Source organism: Mobula birostris, chromosome 30 (genome assembly GCF_030028105.1).
Source record: "Mobula birostris isolate sMobBir1 chromosome 30, sMobBir1.hap1, whole genome shotgun sequence".
In the NCBI taxonomy this organism is placed as follows: Eukaryota; Metazoa; Chordata; class Chondrichthyes; order Myliobatiformes; family Myliobatidae; genus Mobula; species Mobula birostris.
This window is the reverse complement of record NC_092399.1, coordinates 6,956,739-6,978,191: the sequence shown is the minus strand read 5'-3', so window position 1 is coordinate 6,978,191 and position 21,453 is coordinate 6,956,739. Positions and strand designations below refer to the sequence as shown.

Here is a 21,453-nt window from a genome sequence, read left to right as displayed (position 1 = left end):
GGGATGCGCTAAGCGGCGCTGTGCTCGGAGGTTGATTACCCACCACCCCCAATCTCCCCCCTCCTCCAGCCACTCCCTGCCCTGTGGGTGGCGACGCTACGGCAGCGAGCTGCTGCTCTGACTCCCTCCGCTAGATGGCGCAGTGTGCGGAGGTAGTCCATCCCACTCCCCCCCGCGTCACCCTCCTGGGTGGTGACGTAGAGCCGCTGGGGATGACTCTCAAAGTGTTGCAGTTGCTGACGACGGAGCTTCACGTGTATCGTGAAACTCATCAAATATTATTTCGTATACAAAGTGTTAGCTTGTTTCTTATGGGTCCCTGCACGTAGAGGTATTGAGGGGAATGAATTGGTTGATCGTTTAGCTAAGAAAGCTGTTAGAAGTTCAACAGATATAGACCTTCCACTTAGCAAGTGAGAAGCTAAGGGGTTGGTAGGGTAAAGAATTAGGGGGGCGATGACAAGACGTGGGATATTGGGCATTATGGGAGAAGAGGTAAAACAAGAAGGGAAGGAATTAGTTTGACATGACTTAGAGTTGGGCATACGTTATATTGAATTGATTTTATTTGTTACATCCTTCACATACACGACGAGTAAAAAATCTTTACGTTACGTCTCCGTCTGAATTCAGTCTTGTTGGAAAACATCATTTTTGGTTGTCGTATCACGAACACGAGAAAATATCCAAAGCAACACTCACAGAATGCTCGAGGAACGCAGCAGGTCAGCATCTATGGAAAAGACGTTTCGGGCCAAGACCCTCTGGACTCATTCTGGGTTGTGTAGGTTTTGTCATTTGAAACAGCTAAACGTATACTATTACAAAGTTAAGCATGTAACTTTGAATTAAATCAAATGCAGGCTTCATTACGATCTTTGGTGCTAGTTTTCTCTTAAAAACTGCTAAATTACGAGATTGACTTTAATTCACAGTACAGTCTCGTTTTTCGTTACTTAGAATCTGAATCAGGTTTATTATCACCGGCATGTGACGTGATATTCGGTAACTTAGCAGCAGCAGTTCAATGCAATACATAATATAGAAGAGAAAACAAAATAAAATAATAAAAAATAACAATCAATTGCAGTATACGTACATTGAATAGATTAAAATTGTGCAAAAACAGAAATACTATATGTTACAAAAGTGAGGTAGTGTCCAAGGGTTCAATGTCCATTTAGGAATCGGGTGGCAGAGGGGAAGAAGCTGTTCGTGAATCGCTGAGTGTGTGTCTTCAGGCTTCTGTACCTCCTCCCTGATGGTAACAGTGAGAAAAGGGCACGCCCTGGGTGCTGTACATGTACAGAAGTTTTTGAGTGTATTTGTTGACATACCAAATCTCTTGAAACTCCTAATGAAATATAGCCGCTGTCTTGCCTTCTTTATAACTCCATCGATATGTTGGGACCAGATTAAATCCTCAGAGATTTTACAATCTATAGGGTTTTTTGGGGGGTAATTTAATTGAATTGACATTATTTCTTACATCCTTCACATATATGAGTAGTAAAAATCTTTACGTTACGTCTCCGTCAGAATGCAACTTATAGTAATTTGTAATAAATAGTATGTACAACAGGACAGTCAGTATAGCATAGTATCAGCTATACAATTGTATCGGCATGAGTTCATCAGTCTGATGGCCTAGTGGAAGAAGCTGTCCTGGAGCCTGTTGGTTCTGACTTTAACGCTGCGGACCGTTTCCCGGATGGGAGCAGCTGGAACAGTCTGGCTGGGGTGACTCGGATCCTTCGGGCCCTTTTGATGCACCTGTTTCTGTAGATGGCCTGAATAGTAGGATGTTCACATCCACAGATGCGCTGGGCTGTAGATTTCATTTGAAAGAGTAGCAGTAAGGGGTTTTCCCCCAACTCTACACCACAACCCAGTCCAGTTGGCGGCAGGGATGCGCTTTTAATTTGGACTGCCAATCGTCCGAGGAAGAAGCCGGAGCTCTGGTTGTGGCGGCTCCTCACCCCTGGGTGTCGTTGCAGCCGGAGGTTGCTCCTGCCCGCGTTTGTGGACCGGCTTCCTGGCTGTCCGCTAGGTGTCCCTGGAGGAGGTTGCTCTTGCCCGCGTTAGCGGACGGGCTCCCTGGCTGTCCGCTGGGTGTCGCTGCGGCCGGAGGTTGCTCCTGCCCGCGTTAGCGGACCGGCTCCCCGGCTGTCCGCTGGGTGTCGCTGCGGCCGGAGGTTGCTCCTGCCCGCGTTAGCGGACCGGCTCCCCGGCTGTCCGCTGGGTGTCGCTGCGGCCGGAGGTTGCTCCTGCCCGCGTTAGCGGACCGGCTCCCCGGCTGTCCGCTGGGTGTCGCTGCGGCCGGAGGTTGCTCCTGCCCGCGTTAGCGGACCGGCTCCCCGGCTGTCCGCTGGGTGTCGCTGCGGCCGGAGGTTGCTCCTGCCCGCGTTAGCGGACCGGCTCCCCGGCTGTCCGCTGGGTGTCGCTGCGGCCGGAGGTTGCTCCTGCCCGCGTTAGCGGACCGGCTCCCCGGCTGTCCGCTGGGTGTCGCTGCGGCCGGAGGTTGCTCCTGCCCGCGTTAGCGGACCGGCTCCCCGGCTGTCCGCTGGGTGTCGCTGCGGCCGGAGGTTGCTCCTGCCCGCGTTAGCGGACCGGCTCCCTGGCTGTCGGAGGCTGAGGGTATATGGGAAGTGTGGCGGCCTGAGTGAGGGAACCGGATGACCGGGAGCGGAGACCCGGAGCGCTGAGCACCCCCGGCCGTTTCGGTGATGAAGGTGTGCGAGTACCGGCAGATCGCACTGGGGCGCGGGCAAGGCTCCACGCCGGCTCCCCCGTGTCAGACTCCGGCCTCGGGCAAGCAGCGGCGCCGGCGCAAGTGGGAGTCGTTCGCCGGCAAGAATCGGTTCTTCTGCGACGGGCGGCTGATAACCGGGCGGCAGAGTGGCGCCTTCTACCTGACCCTGGGCCTCATCCTCGGCACCAGCGGCCTCTTCTTCGGGTTCGAGTAAGTTGCCTTCTGGTCGGGGTGCGCTGCTTCCAGAAGTTGGGCTGAGGTCGGTGTCCTGCCGCCGGGCGGGGGCCGGGGCCGGGGCCGGAGCTCCAGTCCAGGTAAAGGGTCTCGCTAGCTGTCCAGAGGCCGCCCGACCCGCTGAATTCACCCGGCAATGTGTTTGTTGCTCCAGATTCCAGCATCTTGCAGCCCCGGGTCTCTCCGCCCTCCGGACCGTTTTGGACTGTGGATAATACCCTGAAGTTAGAGATAAACCGCCGGCCTTTGTGTGCTGGGAGCTTCCCTTTCAATGACCTGGGTGGGATTTCCTTGGGAACATCCGTCGGCTGTGTGTGGGGCGAGTGTTGGGATTGGGACAGATGCACTGCGCTCGGTCCTGAGTAGCAACTATATACTTTCCTGGCGTTGCAGTTATTGAGTGATTGGGATCTGAGGACTTACAGCTTTTTCTTCACGTTTGCCACTGAAGGATTTTAGGTGTTTGCCACCATGATCGTCGTGGGAGGGGGTTGTTCCACAGATGGCTAGCACTCAGCTATTGTGCCTTTATTGAGCCGGAGACCTGTCTGGACTAATTGTAAACGTATCTTCGCCTTGCTTTGTTCAACAATGGTCTTAGTGACGGGAAACAAGAAACTACCAAGTGATCATTTAAAAAAAACATACTACACTTGGATTTCTAGCAGCTGTTTGCCGGGGGAGAGTGTCCACCCGGCTGGCCTCACTGACTCAGTGAGTGAGCGAGCGAGTGTTCGGCTCTGCTCGACCCAGTTCCCCATTGTTTTTGGCTCCTTGGGGTGAAAAGAGAAGGCAGGAGGCATTTGGATAGGTACATGGGGGGGGGGGAGGGTTGTGGGCAACTGGGACCAGCAAGGAGTCCTGATGAAGGGTCTCGGCCTGAAAGGTCGACTGTTTACTCTTTTCCGTTAGCTGCTGAGTTCCTCCAGCATTTTGCGTGCGTTGGGAAGTTGGACCAGCAGCGCGGAAAGACTTGTTTGTGTGCTGCATTGCTCTGGGACTCCACATCAGATGTTATCACAGAACATAAAATCTAGCGGGGTGGCTGACTAACGCGAAGTGGGTGTAAGTGGGTCTTTTTCTGGTTGGATACAATGATAAATGTTCCAGAGTTTGGTGGTGGGGCCAGTTTATAGAAATGAGTCAAGTCGGTGAAGGCGCGGTTGCACAAAGATAGAGTGTAAATTGTGAAAGGCAAAGGGATTAAACAAGTTAGTAAAGATCTGACAAAATTACGTGCAGTTATACATCTTGGGAGGGGAAATTGGAAAAAAAAAATCTGAATGCAAGATTGCAACATTCTGATATGCAGAGAAATCTGGATGTCCCAATGCAGGACTTAGCAAAGACAGGTGCGACAAGTAATTTGGAAAGTACACTACATTTTTGTTTACTGTTCTGGGCCGTGAGAGGTGGAATAGGATGTTGATATGGAGGATGAGTCATGGTTGAATGTTACAGCAAGCTTTCAGCTCTTGTTGGCCAGATTTCTGAGAATTCTAGTGAAGTTGGCAGAGTCAATGGTGACAAACAAGAAAACCGGCTCGTCCGCCCAACTCGTCCAGGACCAGTCAGTTTCTGATGTAGGGTTTCAACCTGGTGGCCCCTCCCCTCCCAGTTGGTTGGCGTTGACCATGGATGTTGTGTCCATGCTGTCTAAGTTGATACACAGTACGATATGGAGAGCAAGCTGCTACCTCCTCAGCAGCCTCCTCTTCCCATAGCTGATGAATCCAAATGAACGGCAGAGATTGATCATAGTCTGGCGCCAGCGGTGTGGCAGGAGTTGCCAGTTGAATTCAACGTAGGACTGCCGTAGTGATTCCAGCTCTGGATTTTTCATTCGGGGTTCACTCCCGAAGCTTTCTGCATGAGTGGGTGAGGCTGCAAAGCAGTGGAGATTTGAGATCAGAGTTTTCCTTCTAGATTTCGGCTAATGAACCGCTCTCCCCATCTGTTTCGACTGGAACACTGACAGTTCCTTTCTTCTTGACCTGTAGAGTTTATCCAGCAGATTACTTGGCTGATGGGTTTTTTGTTAAACTATTGAGGAATGTTGTCTGACCTGCCAACTATTTCAGGCATCTTCTGGTTTTGTTTCAGACTTCCTATATTTGCTGCTCTTTGTTTCTCTAGTTGGGGTGACTTCACTGACATATCAGTCCTACTGACAAAGTCTTGGTTATGGGAAACAGTATTCTTGCAGTATACTGGCATGCTTCAAAAATTGCTACTGTGAACAGCACACAGAGCGCAGGAGCATCTCAGCAGGTCAGGCTAAGGGAAATGGGCACCCTTCATTTCAACAAGAAAGGAGGAGGGGAGGTGGCTAGTATGAAAAGGTGAAGGGAAGGGTGGAGTAAGAGCTGGCAGGTGATAGGTGGCTCACCGACCTGCTACACCACAGAACCGGCCATGGCGACTGCCGTCACGCCATGAAATCAGTCCTGAAGAGACAGTAATGCAAAAGGATGCAGAGCCGCCTGGGGGTTATAAACACAGATTCTGCAGGGCAACACACACACAATGTTGGAGGAACGCTGCGGGTGAGGGTAAACGGTCGATGTTTCAGACTCTGAGCCTACCACCTACCAGCCACACACTTGCCTGAGAACAACTTGTCCCAATCCACACTGGCCAGAATCCTTTCTGACACCATCAAAATGGGCCTTTCTACGATTTAGAATCTCAACTCAAGGGCGAGACCTATCCTTCTGCATAATTATGTCGAAATTAATGGCCTTATGATCACTAGATGTTCCCCTACACAAACTTCTGTCTCCTGCCCTGTCTAATTCCTTAACAGGAGATCTAGTATTGCATTCCCTATTGTGGGGACCTCTATATATTGATTAAGAAAACTTTTTGGAAACAATTGATAAACTTTTTCCCATCCAATCCTTTTACAGTATGTGAGTCCCAATCAATATGTAGAAAGTTAAAATCACCTACTATCACAACCTTGTGTTTCTTGCAATAGTTTGCGACCTCTTTACAAATTTGTTCCTCTAAATTCCGCTGACTTTTGGGTGGCCTATAATATAGTCCCATTAAAGAGGTCACACCTTTCTTATTCCTCACTTCTGCCCGTAAAGCCTCACTAGATGAGCTCTCCAGACTGTCCTGACTGAGAACTGCTGTGACTTTTTTCCCGACTAGTAAAGTCACCCCTCTCCTTTTCATCCCACCCACTCTCTCACCTCTAAAACAATGGAACCCTGGAATATTGAGCTGCCAGTCCTGCTCTTCCTGCAGCCAAGTCTCACTAATGGCTACGATATAATTCCATGTACTGATTCATGCCCTGAGCTCATCTGTCTTTTGTACAATACTCCTTGCATTGAAATATACACAGCTCAGGACATTAGTCCCGCCATGCTGACTTTGTATATAGGCGTAACAACTTCTTTCCCCCAAACCACTCCACTATCTGCTCTGGTTGTTATCTCTCTGCGGTTCTACTTTAAAATGCCCCTGCCCTGTGCAGCACTAGCAAACCTTCCTGCAAGGATGTTAGCCCCCCCCTTCCAGTTCAGGTGAAAACAGTCCTGCCTGTACAGGTCCCATCTTCCGTGGAAAAGAGCCTGATAATCCAAAACTCTGAAGCCCGCCCTCCCTCCTGCACCATCTCCTTAGCCACGTGTTAAATTGTTTTCCTACTTCTGGCCTCACTAGCATGTAGCATTCCTACCTACGTCACTGATTCTGATGTGGGCAGTGGCTCTGGCTGCTCACCCTCCCACTTAAGGGTATGTAAACTCAGTTTGAGTTGTCCCTGACTCTGGCACCCAGGACGCAATGTACCATCCAGGAATCTTGTCCTCATCCACAGCACTTCCTGTCTGTCTCCCTAATCATTGAATCCCCTATCACTAAGTTTGACTCCTCTCCCCTCTTCTCTACTGAGCCATAGAGCCAGAGACCTGAGTGCAGTGGCTTTCCTCTGCCGGAACATCTCCCTCCTCCCCTCAGCAGTATCCAGGGCAACTGCCGCGGGGTAATCTGCACTGGCTGCCTATCCCTTTTTGATGGTTATCTAGTTAGCCCCCGATCAGGGTCACGTGAAGCCATGGGAGCAGGTGGTGCACATCACAAGTCCTGGTTATGTGACCACTGACGCCAGGCAGGTACTCTCTGAAGAGTATTGATAATGGCCAGGGTCACCCATCTTGTAAAGACACTGCCCAGAAGAAGGCAATGGCAAACCACTTCTGTAAAAATAAATAAATGAATAAATAATTTTCCTAGAACAATCATGTCATGGAAAGACCATGATCGCCCACGTCATCCGACACGGCACATGATGATGATGTGCTTTCACTGTTTCCCTGGGCAGAGAATTCCACAGATCACTGATCCCTGGGAAAAGAAATTCTTCCTCTTCTCAGTCCTAAATCTAATTCCCTGAATCTTGAGGCAGTGTCCCCTAGTTCTAGTCTCACCTTCCAGTCGAAACTACTTTCTAGATTAGAAGTTGCAAAATAGAAACAGTGTAGATTCTCAGAACCGGGACACCACACATACCATAAATACTCCAGGTATTTATTGTGGAGGGTAAATACCACATCAGACTTGATTGACTAAATGATCTGTTTCTATTTGGTAATTCTTGTTTGACGGTGATGCACCTGCATTTCCAGAACTGATGATGACAACCTGACTGAAATTGCAGTTGGAACTGGAGAGATGTAGAATAAAACTCCCATGATATTGGCTCGTCAGATACCTCCAGGTGAGAACAGTAGAGGGGTAAAGCCAGAGTGATTAGTGTAACGCTTTTACAGTGCCAGTGACCCCGGTTCAATTCGGCCATTGTCTGTAAGGAGTTTGTATGTTCTCCCTGTGAGCATGTGGGTTTCCTCTCACCTTCCAAAGATGTACGGATTAATAGGTTAATGGGTCATGTGTGTCATTGGGCAGTACGTAGAGCTGGAAGGGCCAGTTACCGCATTGTATCTCTCAGTAAAATAAATACATCTTCTCATAAACAAGAGATTATGTAGATGCTGGAAATCCGGAGTAACACGTACAAAACGCTGGAGGAACTCAGCAGCTCAGGCAGCATCTATGGAAATGAAAACAGTTGCTGCTTCTGGCCAATAGCCTTAATCGGGTCCTGATGAAACGCCGACTGATTATTTTTTGGGTCCTGATGAAATGTCGACTGATTATTCTTTGGGTCCTGATGAAATGTCGACTGATTATTCATCAGGCCCTGATGAAAGCTCTCAGCCTGTTTATTCATTTCCATGGATGCTGCCTGACCAGCTGAGTTCCTGCAGCGTTTTGTGTGTGTTATAATAAATCTTTTCTCCTGTGATTTATGAGGCATGTTGCTGAGGCCCAGAGGAAAGGTTAAGCTATTGCAGTCCGTTTTTACAGCTGTCCTTACCTGACAGAAAACCTGGCTCTGACCATTCCCATTAACGCGGGGCTGCTGCTTGTGTTTGGTAAAGCTATGGTACTCTGTTTTCACAGCTGTCCTTACCTGACGGAGAACCTGACGCTGGCTATTCCCATTATCGCGGGGCTGCTGTTTGTGTTTGTATTAAGTGCACTGCTGCACACGAGTTTCACCGACCCTGGGATTCTGCCACGAGCGACGCCAGATGAAGCAGCCCACTTGGAGAAGCAGATAGGTAACTGACGCTCCACATTTGGCTGTGAAACCTGCATTCCATGTATCATTCTCTCCAGCTTCCATCATCTGTACTGGGGCTTCACCACCACGTACTGTTTCTGCTCCCCTCTCCCTCACTCCATGACTCCATTGCCTGCTTGTGCCTCCCCACCGATCCCACTCCAGGCACTTATCCCCGTAGCCGCACGGTTACACCTCTCCCTCTAACGCCTCCCTCACCCACCATTCAGGGCCCAAAACGTCCTTCCAGCCCTTCACGGGAGAATCTATGCTTACCCTTTATTGAATCCAGATCGGCCTTCTCTGTGTTGGTGAGACCCGACACAGTTTGGAGGAATCACTAAATTAAGCACCCTTGATACCATACCAACTGGGATCTCCCAGTGGCTAGCTCCCTTAATTCTTGTTCCTAATCCTACATTGACATGTCTGTCCATAGCCAGGTCGAGGCTAGACACAGAGAAGAGGAGCATTGCCTTGTTAACCTCCAAACTGACATTGATTTCTCTAATTTCTGGTTACCACTTCCCTCTGTCCTTGCCTTTTGTTTTTTGACCCTTATCCCACCTACCCCATTACCCTATCTCAGAATCAGGTTGAATATCTCCCGCATGTGTCATGAAATTTGTTAACTTGACAGCAGCAGTACTATGCAATACATGATAAATATAGAGAACAAAAAAACTGAGTTACACATATATGTCTGTTAAATTGATAAGTTAGAATAAACAGTGCAAAGAAACAGAAATAAAATGCTTCATGGGTTCTTGAATTCAATGTCCATTCAGAAATCTGATGGCAGAGCTGTTCTTGAATCGCTGAGTGTGTGTCTTCAGGCTTCTGTACCTCCTTCTCGATGGTAACAGTGTGAAGAGGGCGTCGCCTGGGTGGTGGGGGTCCTTAATCCTCTTTCCCCTCTCACACCCTCTCTGCTCATCACCCACACATTCCTCCCACCAATTTCCCTCCCTTTATTCTGTGGTTGACTGTTCTCTCCTATCATATTCCATCTTCAGCCTGTCACGTTCTAGCTTTGTACATCATTCCCACTCTTCCCTACTCCCCCCTGCTCACCTGGATCCATCTATCACCTGCCAGCTCTTGCTGCATCCCTTCTCTATGCCTTTTTGTACTGGCTGTCTTCCCTCTTTCTCTCCCGTCCTGATGAAGGGTTTCGGCCTGAAATAGTGACTGTTCATTTTCCTCCAAAGATACTTCCTGACCTATTGAGTTCCTCCAGCTCCTTTGTATGTGGCTCCAGATTTCCAGCATCTGCAGTCTCTCGTGTTCCTGTCTTAATTATGGATTATCCTTTATAAAGAGATTGAGAATTAATTGCAGTTTTAATTGTTCAGAAAGGAATATGAATATGCTTTAGTGTAATCTGCATTTATAAGTTTAAATTATCGTTCGGATCACATCTCCCTACACTTCATCACTGTAAAGTCCTAGAGAAGTACAACACAGAAACAGGTCATTCGGCCCAACTAGTCCTATCTTTTCCAGTATCCTCTTACAGTCTTCAAACTTTTGCACTTCTCCATTACGGCCTCTTCGCAATTTTCTTTATCCCCCTACAGAAACAGACTGATCCATTCTCAGTCGATTTCAAGGTGATTCATGGTATGTGAAAAAGCCAACTGGCCCTACACGGGGCAGTGAACCAGCTTCCACAGGTCCCAGAATTGCCACGAACCTTGTGCTATGTTGACCCAGTGGCTTCAAAGCAGCAGGGATCAAATAGAAATCTGGATAATAATCAAGGGAGTCAGGTTTGCTTTTCCTTCACTGGATTCTCACAGGCCCTTCCCTTTCACGCCCCGCGGTGTGGGGAGAGAATGGAAGTGCGGTTGGTAGAAATTGCTTGTTGGCCATTGGACCTCTGCCCCAGCACACTCTAACAGAAGGTGCTCCATTCTTTTTCAGATAACCCTGGTGGATCAGGTTATCGACCGCCGCCTCGAACGAAGGAAGTGGTGATCAATGGGCAGGCAGTGAAGCTTAAATACTGCTTCAGCTGCAAGATGTTCCGGCCCCCGCGAACGTCGCACTGTAGCCTTTGTGATAACTGTGTGGGTGAGTGTGGGTGAGGGCACAGGGAGCTGTATTGTGGAATGGAATTGATTGGATTGTGTCCCTGAGGGCTCTGTCAGGAAACACACGGACTTTGGTAGGAATGGGGCCATTGGGCACAGGTTTGTGGAAGTTGGCATATGTGACAAATAGGGGGTAACATTTCCCCAAGGTCAAAGTGAATGGGCAATTGAATAGAAGGGGGATAAAAGGAGCTGAATACCATTGTTTACTGAGGGCAAAACTTGCCCCAGGTAGTTGATTATTTGGGAGGCAAATCAGCCCTGTTTCCTGATGGCAGGGGAGAAAGTGCATTTTGATGGGCTAATGTTAAATTTTTTGTCTCTTGCAGAGCGATTTGATCACCATTGTCCTTGGGTTGGAAACTGTGTCGGGAAAAGGAACTACAGATTTTTCTACATGTTTTTGTTGTCGCTTTCCTTTCTAACTGCTTTCATTTTTGCCTGTGTGATAACTCACCTTGCGCTGCGTAAGTTTGTATTGATCCCATGTGAACTAGGGCAGTCCAAGGGTTATTATTGTTTTTTAAGAAATGATTTAAAGTGGACCTGATTAGTCCTTGGAAATGAGTTTCAAAGATATTTTCACTCCCTGAATTACCCCTTTTTCATTTGGAATGAAGTAGCAAGGCTTCTGATTTAAAAAAAATTGGTAAGAGCTACTTGTAATTTGCATTTCATTGTAAGCAATGTTGGATCCTGATGCATTTGTGATCCAAAGGTCCTTTGGAAGTCAAATTGAGGCATAAATCCTGTTGCTCACTGCTGTTTAATTAAATGTTGCAAGAGCAAAGAACAGGCAGCATCAAGAGAACAAAGAAAAGACCAAACCAAAAAGTAGTTTAGTTTGGGTCATCTCAAACTCCAACTAGAGATTACCCAAAATAGCCAGATTCAAGTGGTGTGACACCTGGTGCTGAGAAGTATAGAAGTTTCCAGAACAATACAGAGTTAACTGTACCATAATTACTGGAAAGTTTGCTGGATGATTATATGTATACCCAGTGGGCAGTTTATTAGGTATAGGATGTTCGCGGTCTTCTACTGTAACCCATCCACTTCAAGGTTCAACGCGTTGTGCACTCAGATGCTCTTCTGCACACCACAGCTGTAACGTGGTGATTTGAGTTACTGTCGTCTTCCTGTCAATTTGAACCAGTCTGGCCATTCTCCTGTGAACAAGGTGTTTTTGCCCACAGAACTGCCGCTCACTGGATTTTTTTTTGTTTCACCATTTTCTGTAAACTCCAGAGACTGTTGTGAGTGAAGATCTCAGGAGATCAGCAGTTTTTGAGATTCTCAGATGACCCCACCTGGCACCGACACAGTCAAAGTCACTTAGATCAAGTGTCTTCTCCATTGTGATGTTTGGTCTGGACAACAACTGACCCTTTCGACCATTGGTGATTGGCTGATTAGATATTTGCATTAATGCACTAATAAACTGGCCACTGAGTGTATAGAGGTGATGATATAAAAATAGAAGCAAACATAGGAATTTTAAACTGCAAGAAAAGATAATTTTACACCCCAGTCCAACAAGTATTTGTTACTTGGGAACAGTAACACGAAAAAGTCTGCAGGTGCTGGAAATCCAAAGCAACACACACAAAATGATGGAGGGACTCAGCAAGTCAGGCAGCATCTATAGAAATGAATAAACAGTCAATGTTTCGGGCCGAGACCCTTCTTCAGGACGAAAATGGAAGGGGGAAGATGCCAGAATAAAAAGATGGGGGTAGCTAGAAGGTGATAGGGTAAAGCCATGTGGGTGGGAAAGGTCAAGGGCTGGAGAAGAAAGAATCTGAGAGTAGAGTGGACCATAGGAGAAAGGGCACCGGGGGGAGGTGATAGGCATATGAGGAGAGGTAAAAGGCCAGAGTGAGGAATAGAAGAGGAAGGGAAGCGGAGGTAGAGAGCTTTTTACCGGAAGGAGAAATCGTTATTTTGTCATCAGTTTGGAGACTTCCCAGCCGTACGGTGTTGTGATGTGTTCCTGGACCATGAGGGATGGTCATGAACTGAAGATTTGCATTAGTTACAGTTTGCAGGCAAGGCAGGAGTTTGGCCGAAGGTTGGTACATGGCATAAGCTTGACAACTATCCTAGTACACCTCTCATTCTGCTGAAAAGTGAACTTTAAATCTGCACTTTCAAGTTCATTCCTTTTCCCAAAGCTTTCTGATCTACTTTAGCATATAGTTAAATCAGATCTTCTCACTCTGGCTTCCAAATCTCATACTACTGTCTCTCTGACCTCTGCTTGTTATATGACCTGTGCTTCTTAATGCCTCAGATCACTTCATGGTGACTTGCGCTCTAGAATTCATTGCTTCAGTTTCCTACTTTTCTTTCCTCTCTTGGTGCACTCATTTAACTTTGACCAAGATTTTCTCGAGTAGCTAAATCATCCTTTGTCTCAGCAACAAATATTTGTTGATAACGCTTCTCTGAAGTCTGAATGGGGGCGTTGATTTTGTTAAAGGTGCTGTATAAATGGGAGTTATTGATTTTGTCAAGTGGGTGCTGGAGGATTGGAGCTGTGGCCTTTGCCCAAATGCGTGGTGGTGTTGAGTGAACTAAGTCACTGGAGTGAAGACGTGGGTAGAAATGAAGTAGTCTCTTTATTTGACAAAATGAGACACAGCTGGCATCACACTTCGACCTTTTTGGAGAAAGAAGACTGCTCAACCCAACACTATTTTATTTGCTAAAGATCGAAGGACAATTACGTATTTACAAGCACCTACAATGCTTTCCTTTGAGTTATAACTTTTACACCACCTTATTCGCATCTACACTACAGACACAAAAATGAATTTTGAATCAGCATTGTCTGGTCTTCCAGTTAACTGTGATCACAATCCTTTGTTCAGGGCTGCATTTTAAATTTAATCTACAGTCTATATTCACATTTGAAGATTGGTGGCTGAGGTTAGCTGCTGAAGTTATTTACTATATGTGCTAACAAGTAGTTAGGTGATCTTGAGTGGAGTGTATGCCCTGGATGAATCTTTCTTTAATTCTATTGAACTAAACTGCATATATTCCTTTGTAAGCTTCGGTCTTGAGTTTAATACTGATACTATTGTTACTGCACCAATCTAATTAATCCATTCAGCATTAACCTTTCTCATTGTTTCATCCCCAGGATCTCAGGACATTGGGTTATTAAACACGCTCCAGGAAACTCCAGCTAGATATCCTTTTCTGTGTTGTTGCATTGTGTCACTGGTGTATTTGCCCAAGGGCCATAGAGAATGTTAAAATCTCTGCTTAACTTGTATTTTAACTTTTGCGTTCTTCCGTGTCCTGAAGAATATGTTCCTCTTTGGGGGTGGGGGAGAGTTGCATGGGAGAGGTTACTTCACAGTAAGGCATGGGTGCGCATTTCTACATGAGAAAAAAAATTTCTCGTGTTATGGCCTTTAGCTTTGAAACAAAATGTTCTGCGTGAGCCAGGATATTGAGAATTAGTAGATTTTTAGTGGAATGTTTTGCACAGCATACCCGTGCTGGGTTGAGCCATCAGCTAGCAACTCGGCCTCCGAAAGCAGCCAAGCTGTAAAGAAATAGCAAGGTTGCCAGCTGACGCACCGAACAGTGCAGGGAGGAAGTTTGCACTGCATCTTAATTTAATCCCACTGGCTTGGTTACCTGCTCACCAGAGATTAGGTTAGCCAACCTGTACCAAGTAGATTGTGATTGATAAGTGACCTGACTCTATATGCAGCCCTTTACCTGGTCTCTTAACATGTTTGGTTTTCTGAAATTATTGCAGAAGAGAATATTAGTTTTTTCCACCTGATGTATGTAGAAGTGTTTGCCCCTGGAAAGTCTGGCTGTAATTTTTTAACTTTGCCTCCTTGTTTAAGCGGTAGAAATAGTTTCTCTCAACTACCCTTTAGTAACTTACAAACCATTCCTTTAAAATGACTCCATTACCTAACTTACATTATACATTAATTACAGGAAATGCGGCACTGTCTCTGCAAGCGCTCTGTATAACTCAGCCCCTTTGCGTTGAGGTACCTCTCTGATAAATCTACCGTGTATTGCTTCCAAGACTATTATATACACATTGAGATGGAATTTGATTGTAAACAAGGTGGGAGAGTGGAAACCTGGTTGGATGAGGACGAACCAATCAGGAGGGACGGACTACGGGGGTATAAATACCACCAGACTAGACATACCCAGGCATCATCCCTGGTGAAGATGGCAGAGTGTGTCATCGAAAAGTCAGTTATAGTCGATAGCTGTACCCGGCTGGAAGCCCAGTTAGAGTTTATTCGTCATATACTCTGTGAAAGCACTAGATCCTTTGTGTTTACCCCTTCCTTTCAAACTCCATCTGATTCTAGTGTTTTTCATTTTCAATACTGTTATTTTCTTTTGTTGCTTTTTCACTTAAAATTATGGCAAATTCCTTCCCATGATTCAGCAGTGTCTTAGATTTTTGGACTGTTACTTCCTTTCTCCTCTATAAATGCTGAAAGTAAAATTTAAAGTGCATGCCATTTTCTCATGCATTTATAGTATCAATGTTACTTGCTTTGAAAGGCTCAGATTGCTTTTGAAAATCTATGTCTGAACACTTGTTCATTCTGAAGCCTTCCATTATTGTTCCCTTTTGCAGTTCTTTCTTTTTCATCCTTTTTTATTGAGTTTCAAATTGATAACCATAACAATGATAATGATACAAAGAGATCGGGATTACATTAATAACGGTTAACGTATACAAATACAGACTCCGAGTAACATTTAATTTAAACCTCCCAATCTCTTAATAACTGAACATGAAAAAGATTCAAACAAAACAGAAACTGGGCTGCCATATTTCATCGGTTGAAATCACTATTTGTCATTAACTCCGCTCCTCTATACACAAACAAGGACTCGAAAAAGGTCAGCTCTTTTGCAGTTCTTACCTGTTGATACAGCTTCTTTCTGTCCTCCAGGTCTCTGTTTATTTAATGCCTTTTTGTATGTGTTCTTTGTTGATCTCTGCGTTTTTCACCATCCATGTATTCTTTTAGTAATCGATTTCTTGCCCTTCATGGCTAATAACTGAATCTGTAGCATAAAAAGATTAATTTTTCAACTGCCCACCCCCCACCTTCCCAGCGCATGACTGTTTTATTGTTGCAGTCTGTAATCTTGACAGTAGTTTGTCCCTTTAACACACCATATTCCTCCAAGAGTGCCTCATTGACCCAGAGAGCTCCGTTGGCTGGAGTCAGGGCCTTGTCCTTTGATTCTTGATATGGTCAGCCATGCCAAAAGGTCAAAGGATAGAGGCCAGACTAAAATTGGTCCACCAGTCCTCCAGGTTTGGAGGTTCAGCTCGGGGCTAACAACCCTGACTGGTCAAAACAACATTGTTATGAAAACAGCAATGAACATGGAAGAGCTTCATTGTTGCCTTAAGCGCCAGTCACAAAATGAATAGAAAATAAGTACACACAATATTGAACCGGTATTCTATAATCCTGCTGTATAAAATCACCCACCATTGCAAAATGATCTTTCAAAATGAGCTCATTGTCTCATTCTAGTCTATATGAATGATAAAATATCCCATTTAAACTATCTTGGTTTGAGTTTTACACTTGTCCAATTTTTGCAAGATGCTTTCTGCCGCTTCACAGCTACTATTAGATGGCATATACTGAAGATCACATTGTTTAAGGCCACTTTATCATTTTCTCTGGTTTTTGAGGCACATCCAACTAGTAGATGGTGATGTCATCTTGCTCAATAATTACTTGCATGCTGACACCTGCATCTTTGTTAGTTGACACTAAAGGACAGATTGAGTTCACTTGAATAATATGTTGGTCTATTTACAAGTTTTCGAGTTCCAAATTGTATATTAATCTAAATTTTAATTGGGATCTGCCCAGGCAGCTTTATGACTAAACTCTTAAACCCAATCCATAAAATGAGCCAGTAACTCCAAAAGCTTAATTGCTAGCCCTAAGTACCAGTTCAATCTCTGACTCCATAGTTTTTCCTCTCCTGCCAAAAACATACCCCAGCTGTAAAAGCCTTATTGTAATTCTAAGCATGATTGTTTCTTAAACGATGTACACCATTCATTACCTGGATATTTAGGAGAGTCAGTAATGGGAAATAAAGCCAGACCAGCATCAATGAAGAGTGGACCAAATCCACTGATAGTTGCCAGTGAAACCAACAATTGCAAGAGATTAGAATAGAAAGCCTGCAGGAAATTGGCTTGCAGCCTGCAAATTAATTTTCTAATTAAATTAAAGTTTACCTATCATTCAACCATACTGGTTGTTCTTGATCTTCACTGGAAGTGGATATGAACAAGCCGGAGGGCATGATATAGATCTCCCCCCTTGTCATTAGGAAATTAAAACTGGCATATTGTGCCCTGTGCATTTCCACACTCTAATGTTCTTTTTGGAGGATGAGAAGGGTTAGGTTTTTTTGGGCAATTGTTTTACCTGGGATTAATTGTAGAACAAAGTGGGGGAAGAGGTTTTAGGGCTTTATCAGTCTGCTCCTTTTTGTACCATTAAGTAGTTGATAATATAACAAACCAACAAAAATTAAACCTCAAAATCAGCTTCTAAGCAGAAGAGGATAGCAAATCAGACCCAAAGAACCTGGGAGGGATGGTGTGCTTGGGAGTGGTGCATAGGTTAGGGAATGGTGATTTGTTAGGATTCTGACGAGTTTTTCTTGAACATTGAAAATATACTTTTCTTGACTCCGCTTACCGCACTTGAGCTGGTGGTTTGTTTTTTCTCAGTTTGGTCCATTCTGGGTCTCTCAGGGTTTCACACATACCTGGTGGCCTCCAACCTGACAACAAATGAAGATGTAAGTAGAACAGTGCTGTTGGATGTGAACAAGCTGTAACTAATGTCAGTCTTTCTTTAGTGTGGCATTTATCATTGTTCCGTGGAGGTTACTTCTGTGATCAAATAAATGGATTATATAGTTCAAAGTAAATTTATTAGTGACGTACATACATATGTACCATTAGATTAGATTAGATTAGATTATGAGGACACACAGTCCCCTTTTATTATCATTTAGTAATGCATGCATTAAGAAGTGATATAATCTTTTTCCAGAATGATATCACAGAAATACATGACAAACCAACTTAAAAACTGACAAAAACCACATAATTATAACATATAGTTACGACAGTGCAAAGCAATACCGTAATTTGATAAGCACGGTAAAAGTCTCTCAAAAGTCCCATCATCTCATGCAGACGGTAAACCTCCAGCGCTGCAAACTTGCTGATGCAGCATATACTATGTTGAGATTCAATTTCTTGTGGACATTCACAGTAGATGCCAAAAAAAAATAGAATCGATGAAAAATTATACACAAAGACAGACAAACAACCAATGTGTAAAAGATGACAAATTGTGTAAATACAAATAGAGAAAAAATAAATAATGAATAGATGAATTTTAGAGTCCTCGATATGGTGTGGATTCAGTTCAGTGTTGGGGTGAATGACGTTATCCACTCTGGTTCAGGAGCCTGATGATCGAGGGTTAATAGTCTGCTCCTGAATGAGAGCATAAGCTCCACTAGCCTTGTGCATTTTTCTGTACTCTCAGAAACGTTTTGATTTCTCTCTTTATCCTGTTTCTTCCTTCCTGTGGGAGCTTTTCCCTGTCAGGCTCCCCCACCCAAAAAAAAAATCCTAAGAGTTGTCTTGACATCTCCTCATCCATGTCACCATGTTCTTCCACCCCACCCCATCCCCATCTCTAAAGATCAATGCCTTCCATTTTTTCCTAGAGTCTCTCGTGTATTTTTGTGGGCCACCTCCTTTGACTTTCCCAAATGTTCACTTTCTGGTCCCTAGGATCTCTCCTCTCCTGTACACAGCCACACACAAAGAGACGCCCTCCCGCTACCCCAAGTAACTATGACCCTCCCCCTCTCCTCTCCGACTCTGCCAATCACTTGTGTCTCTTTCTTTGTTTTTTTTTGTGGTTGAATTTTCTTACTTTTGGTTTCTCGATCATCTCCCTCCCAGCCTTCTCCCTTGTAAGGTTTGTTTTTTTTTCTGTGCATTCCTCCTCCTGAGAAATGCAGCTAACACAACCCTCCTAACAGTGAGTTGGTGATTTAGTGGCATGGCAGTGCATGCACAACTAAACACACAACCAAGACTTGTATAGCAAACAAAAAAAAAGGGGTATTTAATAAAATAAAGGAAATAACAACTTCCCTCAATAGAGACATTAATTTCTACAGAAAATTATAGTGTGGAAAATACTTGCCTAAACTTAATCACAGGCAAAATGCTAAAATTAGCACAGTGTGGTTATCGTGCTTGATTGACAGAAGAGCTATCTGATTCAAGGTTGTTTACTGTCATTTCTTGTACACAGGTATAAAGGAGAACAAGGTAATTGTTACTCCAGATCCGATGCAGCATAAAAAATAACAATAATAAAAAATCTGAATAGATATGAATACATAATATAGCTTATATACTTAGATTGAATGTCTTCCACTGACTGACAATCTCCACTGAAGCTTGGAATAGAGTTGTTGCTGTAAACTAGTGTTAAGGAAAAGGAAGAAGAGTTAAGTGAATAATTTGTATTTGTTTTGACTGGAACATTCTGGAAGGAAGAAGCAGTAGATTCAATAGAACTTTCTAATGTAGAAAGTGACAATAATTTTCACTTTGAATTACAAGAGAAATTTGTTTTTGCTTGACTACATTCAAAAAACAGTGGACATTGTAAACCACACTAATATTTTTGAATATGCGAGAGAAAATCTTCAGGCTTGTTATTAATTTGGTTGAAAGTCACTGGAATCGTCAAAGACAGTGAAGACAGAAGCCAGTTGATCAGAGGGAGTGTTTATGAAATGTAATTCATTTCTGTTTGATTTCACAGAATGTTTTAGAACAGGGGTTCCCAGCTCCTTGGTTAGTGGTGTGGGACTGTAGCATTAAAAAGATTGGGAACCCCTGTTTTAGAAGCTTTTAGATGGATTCTTAATTTTCAGCACAAAATTGCTGTTAATTTCACTTTAATTTGTAGAAACCATGAGGATAACTGATGTAGCACTCTGAATTATTACTGCAGTGGTAGAATTGCAGCAGACTAATTTTTATTTGATGTGGATGTTGCTGAAGAGGCTGATATTTACTGCCCATCCCAAATTGGCCTCTGAATTGAGTGGATTGGTCAACCATTAGAGGGTTGCTGAAAGGTTTAGAGTCAAGCAACATGTTGGAAATTGCTTTGAGACCTGATCTGATAAAGATTTCCTTCCTTGAGGAGTGGGGGAGCCACATTAGATTTTGCAGCAACGTCATAGTTTTATGTAATTACAGATTTATTGAATTACTTGAATTTAAATTTACTAGCTGTCATTGGTGGGGTTTAAGTGTACCTCTAGATCAGTAACTGAATCTGTATTAGCAAAAAATTGATCCAAAATCAAAACAGAACATTTGCCGCCAGCCTGTGTCCCCAGACAGAGTTGTTATACATACGTGACATGCCCATGGTTCCAAAGATTGCCTCCAAAGAGTCAAAATCCCTATTGTGTTCCTTTGTTAGCAATTAGCAAACATATAATCAAGATTTGTTGAGTGATATCTCGGGAGGTCAGCAAAGATATGACCTCTGCGGTCCCAAGCTACAAACTGCCATGAAATAACTATGAATACGTAACTTACTCCCTTCGCTTCTACCACACCCCCACCGATGTGCTTTTGAATTGAATTGACTTTATTTCTTATATCCTTCACATACATGAGTAAAAATCTTTACGTTACGTCTCCATCTAAATGTGCAATCATAGTAATTCATAATTATAAAAAATAGAACGGTCAATGTAATATAGAGTACACTCAAATCAGCGTGAGTTCATCAGTCTGATGACCTGTTGGCCCTGGCTTTTATGCTGCAGTACCACTTCCCGGATGGTAACAGCTGGGATAGGTTGTGGTTGGAGTGACTTGGGTCCCCAATGAACCTATGGGCCCTTTTTACACACCTGTCTTTGTAAATGTCCTGAATCATGGAAAGTTCACAACTACAGATGCGCTGGGCTGTCCACACTACTCCCTGCAGAGTCTTGTGATTAAGGGAGGTACAGTTCCCATACCAGGCAGTGATGCAGCCAGTCGGGATGCTCTCAGTTGTGTCCCTGTAGAAAGTTCTTAGGATTTGGGGGCCACTCCAAACTTCCTCAACCGTCTGAGGTGAAAGAGATGCTGTTGTGCCTTTTTTCACCACACAGCTGGTGTGTACAGACCACGTGAGATCCTCGGTGATGTGGATGCCAAGGAACTTAAAGCTGTTTACCCTCTAGTTACCATAATAAGCATACAACACAGAACACATGGCTCCTACAGAACCATAACTCTTCCAAGCACACTACTATTAACAAGAGATCTAAACTTGCTAATTTTCTTGTGCTGCACCTAAGCTGGGAACAGCTGATATTGTAAGGAGAGTATTTGCTGTGTGTGGTTGGCTCTAAAACATAGTGGGGAGAATCAGCTCCATACCCCCCTCTCTTCACTCAGAAGATGATGATGATGTACGTCCTGGAGTGAATTAATGGATGGGGATTATACAGGGTTGGAAGTTCTGCTATGACATTGGAGACAAATCTAAGTGTAGAATATAAATTGCTTACATAAATATTTAGGTTATGATTCTGCAGTTTGTACAATGATCCTCTTTTTGATTTTT

The 21,453-nt window shown here is 44.4% G+C and overlaps 1 protein-coding gene across 1 annotated transcript in view; it reads left to right on the top strand.

The window, feature by feature from the left end:
* Positions 1–2,582: 2,582 nt before the first annotated feature.
* Positions 2,583–21,453, top strand: part of zdhhc18a (zinc finger DHHC-type palmitoyltransferase 18a) — a 51,953-nt gene continuing 33,082 nt past the window's right edge. The window contains exons 1-5 of the mRNA XM_072247410.1: positions 2,583–2,962; positions 8,465–8,625; positions 10,554–10,703; positions 11,053–11,190; positions 17,505–17,575. Coding sequence (XP_072103511.1) covers positions 2,727–2,962; positions 8,465–8,625; positions 10,554–10,703; positions 11,053–11,190; positions 17,505–17,575 — 756 coding nt within the window. The 5' untranslated portion in view covers positions 2,583–2,726. The remainder of the gene's footprint in view (positions 2,963–8,464; positions 8,626–10,553; positions 10,704–11,052; positions 11,191–17,504; positions 17,576–21,453) is intronic.